This window comes from Hydra vulgaris, chromosome 01, assembly GCF_038396675.1.
Source record: "Hydra vulgaris chromosome 01, alternate assembly HydraT2T_AEP".
In the NCBI taxonomy this organism is placed as follows: Eukaryota; Metazoa; Cnidaria; class Hydrozoa; order Anthoathecata; family Hydridae; genus Hydra; species Hydra vulgaris.
Window position 1 is genome coordinate 16,972,501 of NC_088920.1, and position 16,080 is coordinate 16,988,580.

Sequence of the window (16,080 nt, forward strand, 5' to 3'; positions counted from 1 at the left end):
AAGTATTTTACAGGAAGTTATAAATTATTATAAAAAATTTTTAATTGCTATATTTTTTTGTTAACGGGAAGTTACAGAAAGTAATTATGAAATAATTTTCTTTGGAATGGGGATAGTTTAATTTGGTCATTTGTTTTTATAATTTTTATTTAATAAATTTGCTTGATTTAAATGAGTAATTATTTCAAATTAAATGAGTAATTATTTCATTTTGAAATCATTTTGAAAATTATTTTCATTTTGAAATTATTTCATTTTCAAATTAAATGAGTAATTATTTCATTTTGAAATAATTACTCATTTAAATCAAGAAAATTTATTAAATAAAAAATCTGAATTAATTTCTAAATGTAGGCACGAAAATAAATACCTCTTAAAAAATTATAAAAACCAATGACCAAATTAAACTATCCCCATTCCAAAGAAAATTATTTCATAATTACTTTCTGTAACTTCCCGTTAACAAAAAAATATAGCAATTAAAAATTTTTTACAATAATTTATAACTTCCTGTAAAATACTTTTTTCTATAAATTATATTTTTTTTTTTTTTTGAGATTTAGTAACTCTTCCTGATGATCCAGCAATGGTGAAACTTCAAGTCGAAGATAAAAGTTAGATAAGTGTTTTTTACTAATTATATATATATATATACATATATATATATATATATATATATATATATATATATATATATATATATATATATATATATATATATATATATATATATATATATATATATATATATGTATATATAGTGTTTTTGTTTATTTGTGAGTAGTTTGTTTTGAGAGTTCTATTAATTTTTATTCAAACTAGATGTACGCTTTTTAAATGATACATTAAATAATAGGAACATGTTGAAGTTTTCAAATTTTTAATTTGTTTACTTGCTCAAAAAAACCAGTTTAATATTTAATTTTAAATTAATTGATAGTGATAGTGACGGCAGCAAGCTGTACCATGCAAGTGATGATGGAAACAACACACACCTTTTAATACCTTAGAAATCTTTAGAATGATAAAATATTTGATAACTTAAAGTTGTCAACATTTGCGTATAGGTGGATCTACATTTTAAAAAGCTGCATTGATGAACAGAAATAAATTTATTAATAAGTCAGTAATTTGTAAGATATTCTGCAATGATTGATTCCAAAACTTTAAAAACAATGCATGCCATAAAATTATCTATAGTTTGTGATTTAAGATTGGTTTCCTTTCTTATTTGACATACTATAGTGGTTTTCCAGTTTGCAGGTATGACATTGTTTTCAACATTGACAATTCAAACAGAATGGAAAGAGAAAAAATTTTTAAAATTGTACTGGGTATCCATAAGATAATTTAGAAGACTTTGATGGGAGCTTTTGGAAAACATTACATTATTTAAAGAATTTGGCAGGGTTGGAAAAACCCAGGGTTTTTAAAAAAACCCAACCCAAATGGGTTTTATTGGGTTTAATGGTTTTTTAGGGTTTTTTTTAAAACTGACCAAAATTCAAAAATTTTATTATTGTGTGTGTACTGTAATTTTTTTTAATTTTATATATTCACCTCTTGATTGCTTCAGTGTCTACTACACTCATGGGAGCTACTTATTTTTTTAATTTTATATATTCACCTACTGATTGCTTTTGTGCCTACTACAGTCACAGGTAGCTACTTATTTTTTTAAATATTCTCTCTCAATCCTTAACTCAAACTCTAAAAATTAAAAAAAGGGGGTTGTGGAGAGAAACAGATTGAGCACAGTAATTTCAGAGGACGAAGGATAGGTTTGAGTCTTAACCTCTTGATTATGATCCAAATGTTTAGCCACTAGTCTTTTTAAATATTTTTGCATCATAGAAGAAAGCTGTTAGCCTAATCACTCCCTTTTTTTTTTACAGAACATTATACTATCCAGGTTACTAGAAAAGTCCTTATCAATACTATGCAGTAAATATCCTAATTTTCTTGTTTTATATGATCATAATCACATTTTTAAAATGAGGTGAGAATGATTAATAAAAATAAGTCACTTAACTGCCTGAACTCTTGCTGTTTATATGTGATAGAGAAACTCTTGCTGTTTATATGTGATAGAGAAACTCTTGCTGTTTATATGTGATAGAGAAACTCTTGCTGTTTATATGTGATAGAGAAAAGCTGAAAAAAAAGAAAAGCTGAAAAAGTTTACTAAATTAGCTTCTAAATATAATATTTAAAGAATCAAATTAACACATACATTACTGTTCATAAATTTAGGAAGATCTAAATTATTGCGATAACGATTAGCTGAAAAAAATTGAGTTTTATCTTTGTTAAAGTTCACCAACCACTGAGACCCCCATGCTGTAGCAGAAGTGAGATCTTTTTCAAGCTCAAATGCCCCCTCCAAGCAATCAGAAAGTGTTGACTTCTCATCAAGACAAGAATAAATGGTAGTATCATCAGCAAACATTGCCACCTTGTGATAATTTCTGTTAAGTTTGTTAATGTATATTAAAAATAGTATTGGACCAAAGATAGAATCTTGAGGCTACAGGATATGAAGATGAGTGCTGTCCATCAAGAGCAACTTTTATACTACGATTGGAAAGGAAGCTCTATCGTGTGTGTTTCTTCATCTTTTAGTAAATTTGGTTTTGATCTTCAATTCACTCCGCTGTTCATAGTCAAGTAGTTCATGGTACATTTTGTAAACTTGCAGGTAATATCCACTTTCATGGATAGAAGAGAGATAGGAGAGGACAGAAGAGGAAAGATATAAAGTAACAAGTAGTCTCCTGTACTTAGTTAATAGAAAGATTTTAACTTTTAACTTCATTTAACTTCATTTAACTCATTTGCCCTAATATTATAATACATATTACAACATTTTTGAATATTTAACTTTCTAATGTTTTGAAAATTAATAAATTACAAAATTGCTAAAAGAAATGATCGGATTGCGGATTATACTGTAAGGAGTTGAAACTAAAAATTACTATTTATAAATAATTATTTACAAATAGTAATATAATTTTGTAATTTTAAATACAAATTTTGTATATAAATACAGTGTAGACAAGAGTATTTACAGTAGAAAACTTGCAATTTGTTGATAATAAAGCTAAAATCAGACTTGTTGTAAAATAAGTGGGTTTTTTTTTCTTTGCTTAAAGTGGGTTTTTTTGAGTTGGATTTTTTTGCCAACACATGAATTTGACTTAGTCTGCGAATCTAAGGCAGGTGCAACACCATTATCTGTAACAAAAACAGAGCCGAAAAAATTGAGATGTGATTTTTCACTATCATCTGTACTAAGAAAACCATTAGGCCAGAGTAGCGATGCAACAGAATAATATGAATGCTTTTATTACAGCATGATAAGGGGCCCTCTATAAAGTACATATGCTTATAGGGGGAGGGGTTTTCAAATAGCGTACGAAAGCATATGGGGAGGAGGGAGAGGTTTCAATGTAAAAGTACGTACGCACTTAAAAAAATTGAAAAAAAAATTCCTAGGTAATGTTTGTTTTTCTAATTGATCACAATTAACAAGTACTTGTTAATAGCTAAATGCTTTTGAATAAATAACAACTTCAAAAAAAACAAAAAAAAAAACACGCTGTCTCATTGTTGTTCATAATTTGTCAGCTAACCAATAGAAAAGTTAATTTTCTGACTAAAGATCCTAATTTGCCAACATTAAAAGATGTATGGTATAGGGAGGGGAGCTGTAGTGTCCCTCTGTGCACACACTTGCCACCTCTTATACACTGGTCCTGAATAAATTTCAGACAACCCCTTTTTTGAGTCCGCAAAAAACAGGTTTCAGGCTTTGTTTTCAATATTACTTATTTTGTGTAAGACTTTTTTTTTACAAACTTAGGGGTGCCTAAAAAAACATCTACCCAAGTAAAGTTACCTTTTATTTGATTTCTCAATAAAACAATTTTTTTTTTAATAAAAAGTAAATTATAACTTGACTGCGATTCAATCACAGGGCCTTCAATCTGGAATTTCTTTCATTAACCTCTAAGTAAAATAAATTTAAAAATACGATTGTAAATGAATTTTATTAAAATTAGTATTAGTAATATATATATATATATATATATATATATATATATATATATATATATATATATATATATATATATATATATATATATATATATATATATATATATATATATATATATATATATATATATATATATGTTTTAAATGTAAAAAAAATAATAAAATAAATGTAAAACTTATTTAATTTTTCCACTTTATTATTTAATTTTTTATTTTTTTATTATTTAATTTTATGGGGTCAAGTCCAGTTTAATGTATGGGGTCATATTTTTATGTTAATTTTTTAAAATAACAATGCATTAATATATATTTTATTAATATGCAAGTTTACTTTTTCTTAATCACTTACAAGTTATATGTTAATATAAAAAACTATATTTTTAAAAGTGTATAATTTTTTTGAATTAGGCTACTCCACCATGGAAAATAAATATAAAAAATGAAGAAACCAACAATGAAGCCATTATATCTCCAATTAGATGTGACAATAATTCTTATATTTTAAATTCTAAGAGGAAACTTGGAATGTCTGATACATTTGGTGTAAATTCTGCTAAACAAGTGTTTGGCATGATAACACAGGAAGAAAACACTGTAGGTTATTATCTATTTCTGATTTCTATCTTATTTCTTTGTGTCAAGTCGAGTGTTTGAGTCAACATATTTGTTTGAGTCAAGTTCAGTGTTTGAGTCAAATCATGTGATTAAGTCAAATCATGTAATTAAGTCAATTTAAAAAGGGTTTAAAATCAAAATAGGTGAAAATAGATGAAAGTAAAAAAGTTAAAAAAATTAGGACATCATATAAATCAGTGTTTGTTTTAAAATTGCAAATTTGCTTTAATGGTTTTGAGCTAATTGACCCTTTTAAAAAACACTGATTGACATACCTTTGGTACACCAATGGTAGTACTGTACTTGAAAATGCTAAAAAACATAAATGTATTCCTAACTTTAATTAAATCAGTTACATATAAATGTATATATATATTTTTCCTTATTTGTTAATAATAAATTATATCTAATAATTTTTTCTATAATTAATCTTGTTAAGTTTTATCAGTTAAGTTTTATTATTTTTCATAATATTTTAATTATGTTTAATAATAATTTAAAAACTTCTTTACAAGTTTTTAAAGTAAATAAATAATTTTGGGTGCTGGGTGCACCCAAAATTGTTTTTTAGAGGCCATTTTGCAATAATAATCTATAATGTCTATCTGTTCCTATTTATACACATCTGTATAAACATTATTATTTTTTTTTAATTTAAGTTATTAATATTTATAGGTTGTTATATTTTTTTGCACAATATTTAAATAAAATAGGGTTTCAAAAATTTTGAATACAAAGAGGAAGGAGCACCAGCTAAACAATTATCATCAAGTGACTGGAAGTCATACTTTGAAACACTAGAAAACTATGTAGATGGTAAAAGAGTCAGCCAGTCATTTAAGTAAGGTTTCTTCTTAATTGTCATTATTTCATTATATTAATTGTTTTTTTGTATTTATGGTTATGAATTTTATTCGTTTTATCATTTTCTAATCTTTAAAAGGTTTTTTTTTGAGATGTAAGGTTTGTGGATCAATGATAGCCCAACAAAGCAATTGCAGTCGTCATTTTAAGAAGCATGTAAAAGATAGTAGTGGTGAGCATACTTGTCCCATTTGTGAAAAGAAATTGTCTCATCTTGACTGTATGGAACATCATTTAAAACAGCATGGTCAAGGGAGTACAGAGGAAATGAAAAAAAAAATGATTAAATTGATTACTGCCGGAATGACAAAATGAGAATGTTGTTTCTTTTTAAGAGATAATTTTGTTACGATGATCAAAAGTTTATTCATTTCAAAAACGTTTATTCATTTCTAGATGCTTGAAAATGAAATTTTTTAACTAAAATAAATATTATGATGAAGTATGATTCTAAAATATATTTTTAATACTTACAAAATTTTTCTTGAAACATAAATAATGTATAGTTTTTTTTTGTATTTTTTTATTTATATATTAATTTTTAAGGATCTACTGACGGTATTTATCGCTGATGGTTGTCACCTAAACCTAATCCTTCAATAAATCACTAAATCTATCAATAGCATTCTGATTAATGGCAATGGGAATTTGATCGATGGCAATAATCACCAACAGTAAATAAGGGACTATTTTTATTGTATATATATATATATATATATATATATATATATATATATATATATATATATATATATATAATATTTTAAAGCAAGTTGAAATTTCAGATTTTGACTTTTTTTTTTGTATTAGTTAAATAGAATAATATTTAATATTGAAAGTATGAAAAAAACCTTATTTTAATCTATAGTTTTATGTTTCATTTGATTTCTTTGATAGTGTTTTAGAAATTATTTATCTAAGAAAAATTAAGTTGTTTTGTTTTATGATATAATATATATGTATATATATATATGACTTATGTCAATGTTATTTGTTTTTATTTTCTGTTTTAAAAACGATATTGTTTGTATTTTTCTTCCGATGTTGTATATTTTATATTATTAGAAAGCAAAGATTTGTATCAAATCATTGCTTATTGTTTTAAAAAAAAAAAAAATAGGGTTGAAAAAAGCAACAATGTACTTAGCATGTTAGTAATATTTCACTGTCTCAGAGTCCAAATAAAAAAGTCTTGACTGAGCTTAAAGTAGTAAAAAGGTGCATTTAATGCTAAGTCATTTGAATATTTTTTTCTCTGCATATGTCCTTATATACTGATTAGATCAATACCTAGGTATTACTTTTTGTATATGAATAATGTATTGTATTTAGTAATTTAATAGTTCAATTTGATAATTTTAAAAGATGGCTAAATCCTCAGGCTTGGTTACTCAAACAACACAGATTGTTACACAATCTTCCTAGGAAGTATGGTTGGTCAACCAATTAATCAATTCCCTGAACTTAGAACCGATATTTGGACCAGTGATCTATGAGCTATAAAAGTTTATTCCAAGGGAAATTAAATTAAAATCTGCAGCTGCAATAATCTTATACACATGATGCCTAAAAAGTTGTAGTTTCTCAAAAGCATTTAGGAAATGGTAATTGTAAACTACTTGTAATTGTTAAGTGTTAAAACTAATGATTTTAAACACAAACCAGCGAACCGTTAGGTGCTTCTTCCAATTGTCTAGCTAGGTAGTTTTGGAAATGGCTAATAGCTTTGCAATTCTATCATCAGATACAACATTATGCAAGCGTCAACTCTAACACTATTTTTATTTAGCACCGCTTAGAGATAACTTTTAAGGCAGAATGCACCTGTAATGGTTTCTTTGATAGAGATGAAAGTCTTTTTTGCATCTTATATTAATATTGAATCTTTGTCAGAGTTTTTAGTCCTGGTATTTTCAATTATTTTTATTAACTATCCAGTTGCACTAGACCTTAAAAAATTGTTGATTGTGGATTTATTTATCATGTTTGATCATTAATTTATTTATCAATAATTCTAAAAACTTGTTTTCTAACTCTTTCTGTCTGTTGTGTTTTTATTTTAGTGTTTTATCTTCTACAGTTGACCTAACAACTGTTTTTCTTTACATTCAGATCAAAATAAGAGAACTTGTCAAAAGTCTGAGAACTTGTTCACATGTAGTATAAAGTGTTCTAAGTTTAGGCAATCGGTTAATTGTTTGACCAACCATACTTCCTGGGAAGATTGTGTAACAATCTGAATTTTTTGAGCAACCAAGCCTGAGGATTTAGGCATCTTCAAAAAATATCAAGTTGAACTATCAAATTACTAAATACAATACATTATAAAATCATTAACAAATGTTTGTTGACACCAAAGTTTGTTTTAACGCAAAATTAACTACTAGTATGGTTCACTAATATATTCTTAAACTGAACTTTTATGAGTGACAATAAAACTGTTACCTGGAAGTCCTAAAATTGTCCTGGAAGTCCTGAAATAGTTTGAAAAAGCATATATTGAACAGCCAAATTAATAATTTCATTGTTAAATTGGAGACTGCGATCATTACTGTATCAACATAGAATACAAAAATTATTATTATTAAATTATTTATTTATTTAACAGGCCAAGACAAAAAAAACATTTAGTTAGTATTAAAAAGTTATTGTTTAGGGATGAAAAATAGTGCTCTAGAACCCTCTCCTATAGAAGATGTTGTGAAAGACAATCGATGGATGAGCTTGGTAATGCAAAAGTATTTAATTTTTTTTGTTTGTTTATTTTTTTGTTTCATTATTTACTTTATCAACGCTCTAACAGGGCCACTGTGGTTGTGGAAACTACATTTTTTTTGTTCTTACAGCCAAAACAGAAACCTTTAAGAACAAGCCAACTACTTTGAGAGTGCTGTGTGACCAGGGATGTAGTGGGTTTCAACTATATTTCTATACTATACTTTCTTATTTAATGAGTTTACCACTAATAATATTTTTGTTGAATAAAATTAAAAAAAAAAATTTAATCAAATAATAAGTTATATAATTGAATTAGATAATATAAGTTTCATTAACTTAAAAATTCATTTAAAAATTAACATCATAAAAAAAAATGTTACTCTTGTTAAATTTTAAAAGAAATGGATGAATTTTACGATAATGAATTTTACAATAAATAAGATATGAAATTTACAATAATTTAAAGTTCAAAGATCTTTAGATCTTTGATCTTTAACAAATAGTAACATAATAATAATTAAGAATTTAACAAATGATAAAATAATAATAATGAAGAATTAAACACATAATAACATTAAATAATAATGAAGAGTTTTTCTAAAATGTTTAGAGTAACTGTTTAGCTATCTATGCCAATCATTATTATTCCCTCAAAAATGACCTTTTTTTTCACATGATCACACTTCATGAAAAATAAAATAAAATAGCATAGCAAAATTTATTAAAAAATGTATAAAAAATTTAATAAAAATTTGTAAAGGAGGTTTTTAAAAGTTATAAAAATTTAAAAGGAGTGAAACCACTGTGTAGCACAAAATTTTTCAGTTAGATCTATTAGAGTTGCTGTAGCTTATTTTTATTTTTTTAATATAAATTTTATTAATTACTTTTAATAAAAACTTGAAAATTTTAAATTAAAAATTTTAGATTTAACCTGCTAAACTTAAAAAAATAAATATTATTAAATATTATGTTGTAAAAGTTATATAGTTTAATTTGTATTTTGAAAGATATAGAGCTTTAGATAGTTTTAGAGTTTGTTTTACAGAGTTCAAGTTTTTACTACTTATTTTTATATCTTTAATAATGCTGATATTATTTTATGTATGTTTCTATTTCTAAAATTAACAAGTAATGCCCATAATTTATTAATAAATATTTTAATTTATTATAAAATATTATAATTTATTATAAAATATTATGATTTCTTATAAATTTTTATATTTATAGCATAGTTATCATATTAAAGACTGCCAAGTTATCAAACCAGATGTTTTATTCATTGGAGATTCTATTGTTCATAGATTTCAAGATACTCAGGTTAGTGACATCGATTACACTGTGTAATTAGTTTGTGTAATTAAGGTGGTAATGTAAAACTAATTACATGCTCTGTAATTAGTTTGACATATGTAGAAAGTACAATAATTTGCTGTTAGAAGTCTGTTGTTTATATATTTATATACTTTTTATATTTTTTATATTCATTTTTTATATTTGTCAATCATCAAAATTATGTAACATTAATAAATTACGAAATTTAAATTAACTAAAAAATATCTATAATAGAAATCTCTATTTTTAACATCTCGGTTTTTAAAGTTGTAAAAAAATGTTCAGTTGTAAAAAGGTTGTAAAGTTACGCATTCCCTATTTTTAATTATCATCTTTTGATAACTTTCCTCCTTTCCAGCACAAAATAAAATGTTTGGACTACCATCAACTCTATAGTTTTTTTTTTAAACATCTTTGCTTCCAACAAGGCTGCAAGCAAACACTAATTAAAGTTGGAAGTTACTGGAAGAGAAAAGATGAAGATTGTAGAGCAAGATAACGATTGACAGACAACTTAAAGGATTGCAAATTATATAATCAGTATTCCATACAAGTCCGGATTTGAGATTTATAGAGATAGTGAATAGAATCCGAAGTAAAAAAGTGTCAAGCTTGATAAAGAGATGCAACCTTAGCAGATGCTAATTTTGCAAATGATTTGATAAATGGTTTCCAAGAAAAATTGGAAGTAAGAGTTAGTCCTAGAAGATGAAAAGTAGATGACTCATCAAGTACTTAACCATTCATAAATATAGGAAGATCTAAGTTTTTGCAATAACGATTGGCTGAAAAAAATTTATCTGTATTGAAGTTCACCAGTCACTGTGAGCTCCATGCTGTAGCAGAAATGAGATCTTTTTCAAGCTAAAATGCCCCCTCCAAGCAATCAGAGAGTGTTGGTTTCTTATCACGACAAGAATAAATAATAGTATCATCAGCAAACAATGCCACCTTAGATGTGAGAATACCTGGAAGATCGTTAATGTAAATTAAAAAGAGTATAGGGCCAAGGATAGAACCTTGAGGAACCCCTGAAGTTACAGAATAAGAAGAAGAGTGTTGTCCATTGAGGACAACTTTTATGCTACGATTGGAAAGGAAGGATTCAATGATCTTAAAGATGTTGCCAGATACACCATAAGAAGAAAGGAGAAGACCAGCATGCCAAACTTTATCAAAAGCTTTGGAAATGTCAAGAGCAATGACCTTAACCTCTCCACCTTTATCTAATGCACGATAAAACATATTAGTTATTACTGTTAGCAAATCAACTGTAGAACGAGAAGATCGAAATCCATATTGATGGTCAGAAAGTAAGTTATTAGATTCAAGATGAGAAATTAAGTGTTTGTTAATTAAAGATTCAAAAACTTTGCTTATGATAGGAAGAAGACTTATGGGACAGTAGTTAGACGAATCAGATCGCTCTCCAGAATTTTTGAAGATTTTTTGAAGGGATAACAGAATTTTTGAAGGGATAACAAATGCCGCTTTCCAGCAGGTTGGAAAACAAGACTCTGATAAGCACTTGTTGAATAGTTTTGAGAGTATAGACGACAGCTCCGGAGAACACTTTTGCAAGACAATAACAGGTATGTTGTCCGGGCCACAAGCTGTAGAAGAGCCTAGGCAGGAAATCACTTTAGATACAGAAGCTGGAGTGATACGAATGTCAAGCAATGGATTAACCTGTTTGTTGTCAGTATTAGGTAGAAAGCAACTAGTTGAATCAAGAGAAGATATTGATGAAAAGTTTTTAGTAAACAATTCAGCTTTGTCTTTAGGTGAGGTGACAAAGTCTGAACCATACAAGAGAGGTGGAATTAAGGATTTGCCCTTATTATTAGTACTATTAAAGATTCTCCAGAAGTCACGGAAGCCTAATTTTTGAGATGAGATACAAGATTTCATGACCTGAGAATAGCGGGCTTTGGCGTTAGACAAAACCTTTTTACAATTGTTTCTAGCAGTAATAAACAGACGTTTGTTTTCTGGAGAATTGTTTTGCTGATAGATATGGAAGTAACGGTTTCGATTGGCAATCGCAGCAGCACAGTGTGAGGAAAATCATGGAGGGGAGTGAGGCTTGATCTGGAATCGTTGAGAGGGAACAAAAGATTCCATGCCAGCCTGAATCCATGAAGTTATGTAAGAAGCACATTTGTTGACAGGAAGACAAAATATTTCTACCCAAGGGCCATCACAAAGAAATTCACAGAAAGAATCCCAGTCAGCTTTACTGTAGTTAAAAGAGGTTCGATAATAGGGGGATTCAGGTGATGAAGAAGAATGAGATATTAGTTTTAGAGAGATCAAACTGTGATCAGAAGCACCTAAGGGTGAATGTGGAGAAACTGAGCACTGACTAGGACCAGAAACAAGACATAAGTCGAGTAGAGAAGGTAAATGATTCGGGTTGTCTGGAAAGCAAGTTGGAAAGTTGACTATTTGAGTTAGGAATTGAGAAAGGTAAAAGTTGTGGGTTTTAATGCCTGCAGAGTCACTGACATCAGAGCCAAGCCATTCAGAGTGTTGAGCAAAGTCACTGACAATAACTATATTAGCTTATGGATAAAGAGAGAGGGCTTGGTCAATATGATCAGAAATAACATCAAATAACAAAATAAGATAAAGAAGTGCGATATAGAACAAAGAGAAAGGCAATAGAGTGAAGTGGTGCTAAACAAAAGCACATGAAAGAATAGTCTGTGGATTCAAACCTAGTTTCACGACAAATGGGTGAATTCTTACGAATATAAATGCCCAGGCCAATCATGTAACTATTGGAGTCTTTACGAATTAGAGGAAGATAACCATCAACACTAAGATTGCAAGATGAGACAGCTGAACTCAAATTAGTCTCACAAAGAGCAAGTAGGTCTGGTGAACTTTGCAAGAGATAAGACTCAACAGAAAAAAAGTTACTTCGAAGACCATGAATATTAGTGAATGATAGGTTTAGAGAACTTGGTGATGATGATGGTTTTTAGTGTTGTATAGTTTTATGGTACTTTGTTCATTTTTAAATTTGATTGAAGAACTTGACTCAAAGCATAGATTATACTCAGAACACTGTTTAATAGACCAAGCAATTGCCTCATTACTATTTATAAACACTAAGCCATAACAAAGGGCTCTAAATGTGACCTCCACAATGCACACTAAAAGTACAAACAGGGACACCATCCATGCGCAACATGGCACTGTTAATACTTTGATATTTTTCAGCTGTTGATGGAATCAGCCTCTCTGAGAGCTACCACAGAGTTTGGGAAACCTGACTACCAGCCGGCCTCTGAACCAAAAAACTGAGTTTTAGAGCTGTGGCATAGATTTTTAATCCCTTCTCAATAATCTGATGCTAAACCCTGCCCCAGACGCAGGAAAAATTATATCTTACTCGGTTACTATGGTTACTTGATTACTTTGGTTACTAATAGTATAATCTTGTTATATGTTGAATTTATATTATAGATATGGAAGGAAGAAATCAATCAATACAAAATTGTAAATGCAGGTATGCCTGGAGACTGCACAGAAAATGTATTATGGAGATTAAGTAATGGTCTATTAGAAGCATGCTCGCCTAAGGTAAGTAAGTTCACTTGCTCTCCTAAGGCAGGTTACATGTTAACTGTAAAGTATAGCTTTAACAATTGCAGTTAAACTGCGTTCAGACTGGTTTCAGAATAATTGAAAAATATATTACTAGTTATAAAAATTAACATAGTTTATAAAACTCGTCTATTATCTCTCTTATCTCTATATGTATAAAATTAATGGTAACAGTATACTTTTATATTATAACCATAAAAAATGCAACTGTAATTTGCTTGTTAATAAAATTTTAACATTAATTTTGTTTAATATATTTTTGGTTTAGATTGTTTTGATATGGGTTGGTACAAACAATCACAAAAATACAAGTGAGGAGATTGTGGAAGCTTTAGAAGCAATTGTGTGGAAGGTGACCAGTCACAATTGCAAATCTGTTGTATTGGTATGTAAAAAAAATGCATTTTTAAAAATATTTTTAATTTATATCATTATCCACTCCCATTTCCTTTTTTCACATTCAATATTTCTTTTTGGTTTAAATATTTGATGTGTTTATTTGTTTATGATTTCTATCATACTTAATTATAAGTAATTAATTTAATAAGAAGTAAATAAATAATATATAGTATGATATGTAGTAAGTAAGAACAAATTTTTTGAATAATTTTAAATTTTTATCTTTAATTTATTAGTTTTAATTATTATCTCAATTATAATTTTATTTTAAACTCTTTACATTACCTTTAAATTTATATTTTTTTATTTAGGGTATACTACCACGCGGTGAAAAACCAAATTGTGTTCGTGATAAAATTAATGAAATAAATTCTGAAATCAAAAAAATTGTTAACTCTATTCCTAATGCCTTCTTCTTAAGTGTGGATCCAGGTTTTGTTCGTGAAGATTCTACAATATCTCATGAAGATATGATGGATTTTTTACATCCTTCAACAAGAGGCTATAAAAGAATTGCCCCTTATATAATATCTTTCCTTAAAAAACATTTAAAATAAAACATTAAATTATTTTTTATATACATAATTATGTATTAGTTATTTATTTGAAAAATTTCTTTTTTTTTTAATACTTATTTAAACTTAATGGTTATAGTATTTGTATTTAAAAAATTATTTGAAATTCGTTTTGATATGCTTTTTTTCATTATTTTACTAATTTAATTTTTGTTATACATATATTTTTTTTATGTTAACCATTTTGATTTAAAATAATTTTTTTTTTTAATTTATTCATTTACTCTTTTAATGAAATTGTTTGATTTAAAAAAAAATAATTTAAAAGTTAAAAAAACTTTGGTTGCTTTTGTTTGATAAAAATTGTAATTAATAGTTTAAGCCGTACTTTTTAAAACCAAATTTTTAAAAGCCAAAATTTAAAAGTTTTTAAAGCCTCCTTATAAATCTACTAGAGTACTGCTAAAATTATTATGAATATTTACAGTTTTGAAGAAAAAAAGAGTTTAAACTGATTGAAAAAGATTGTTAAATATCCAACAAAGATTATGATCTGGGGAGTCATAACTGTGTACAGTCAAAGTTGGCTACACATAGTTGAGGGGACAATTGACCAGAATAAGTGCATTAATGAACTTAATGTCTCTTAAACCAGGTTTGGTGGTAAGGAATGAATTTTTTAACAGGATAGTAATCCATGTTAATAACCCTAAAATTAGCTAAAGGTGCCCCAACTACAAATTGAATTCTTTGGTGGACTTATATATATAGAATTCTTTGGTGAACTAATATATATATATATATATATATATATATATATACATATATATATATATATATTTATTTATTTTGATAGATATTCTTACATTTAATATAAATTTTTAATTTTATGTTGTACAAAAAAACAACATATTGCAACATAGCCTGTAAGAAACAATAAAAATACAATTTTCTTTAGAAATTTTGTGTAATAAAAAACAATACCGAAAGATGGCTGCTTCATTTATGGTGTTGATTATGCTTATTTGTTTAAATTATTATGGTAATTATTTTTTTTTGTGTGTTTGTATTTGTGTGTGTGTGTATATATATATATTTATATATATATATATATATATATATATATATATATATATATATATATATATATTATATATATATATATATATACATATATATATATATGTGTGTGTATATGTATATATAAACATATGTATATATACATATATATATATATATATATATATTATATATATATATATATATATATATTATATATATAAACATACATATATATATGTTTATGTATATATATATATATGTGTATATATATATATATGTATATATATTTATATATGTATATATACATATATATGTATATGTATATATGTATATATATATATATATATATATATATATATATATATATATATATATATATATATATATATATAAACATTCTAGTCTTTTAATTTGCGTTTTTGTGGTTTTTTAAAAAAGACATTAAATTTAATTAGTTTCTTCAATTAAATTAATGCATTTTGTTATAATCTATCCTTAATTTTGTCAATTTAAATACTGTAGACAAGTTACAAACTGTTTTTTACCACAAATTGTATGTTTAATGCCTTTTCATAGAGGCATTTAATCATATAGTATATTTTATATATTTACATATATATATATATATATATATATATATATATATATATATATATATATATATATATATATATATATATATATATATACATATATATATATATATATATATATATATATATATATATATATATATATATATATATATATATATATATATATATATATATATATATATATATACATATATATATATATATATATATATATATATATATATATACATATATATATATATATATATATATATATATATATATATATATATATGTATGTATGTATGTATATATGTATAACCCCT

The 16,080-nt window shown here is 26.2% G+C and overlaps 3 protein-coding genes across 4 annotated transcripts in view; all 3 read left to right on the forward strand.

Moving 5' to 3' along the window:
- Window positions 1-6,242, forward strand: part of LOC100203305 (uncharacterized) — a 19,070-nt gene extending 12,828 nt beyond the window's left edge. The window contains exons 4-7 of the mRNA XM_065787494.1: window positions 4,465-4,650; window positions 5,385-5,512; window positions 5,628-5,707; window positions 6,082-6,242. Of these exons, the coding sequence (XP_065643566.1) occupies window positions 4,465-4,650; window positions 5,385-5,512; window positions 5,628-5,707; window positions 6,082-6,107 (420 nt within the window). The 3' untranslated portion in view covers window positions 6,108-6,242. The remainder of the gene's footprint in view (window positions 1-4,464; window positions 4,651-5,384; window positions 5,513-5,627; window positions 5,708-6,081) is intronic.
- A 1,614-nt stretch (window positions 6,243-7,856) lies between these two features.
- On the forward strand, window positions 7,857-14,295 carry LOC105847058 (platelet-activating factor acetylhydrolase IB subunit alpha1). 2 transcript variants are annotated; one of them, XM_065787496.1, is made up of 5 exons: window positions 7,857-8,273; window positions 9,484-9,573; window positions 13,063-13,179; window positions 13,472-13,588; window positions 13,914-14,295. In XM_065787496.1, exons 1-5 carry the CDS (start codon window positions 8,250-8,252, stop codon window positions 14,157-14,159), a joined length of 594 nt encoding a protein of 197 aa, XP_065643568.1. In that variant the 5' UTR covers window positions 7,857-8,249; the 3' UTR covers window positions 14,160-14,295. The 2 variants fall into 2 exon arrangements, with proteins under 2 accessions (XP_065643568.1, XP_065643567.1); XM_065787495.1 differs by having other exon boundaries at window positions 7,863-8,262.
- Window positions 14,296-14,602: 307 nt separating this feature from the next.
- LOC101235065 (nicastrin) overlaps window positions 14,603-16,080 on the forward strand; it is a 33,136-nt gene continuing 31,658 nt past the window's right edge. The window contains exons 1-2 of the mRNA XM_065787497.1: window positions 14,603-14,780; window positions 15,076-15,159. Of these exons, the coding sequence (XP_065643569.1) occupies window positions 15,108-15,159 (52 nt within the window). The 5' untranslated portion in view covers window positions 14,603-14,780; window positions 15,076-15,107. The remainder of the gene's footprint in view (window positions 14,781-15,075; window positions 15,160-16,080) is intronic.

Bases quoted from the DNA above. Each gene is read 5' to 3' on its own strand.
- LOC105847058 (XM_065787495.1), top strand. From the start codon at position 8,194: ATGAAAAATAGTGCTCTAGAACCCTCTCCTATAGAAGATGTTGTGAAA. The intron at 9,574-13,062 runs GTTAGTGACATC...TTTATATTATAG, and splicing joins ATAGATTTCAAGATACTCAG to ATATGGAAGGAAGAAATCAA. The intron at 13,180-13,471 runs GTAAGTAAGTTC...TTTTTGGTTTAG, and splicing joins TAGAAGCATGCTCGCCTAAG to ATTGTTTTGATATGGGTTGG.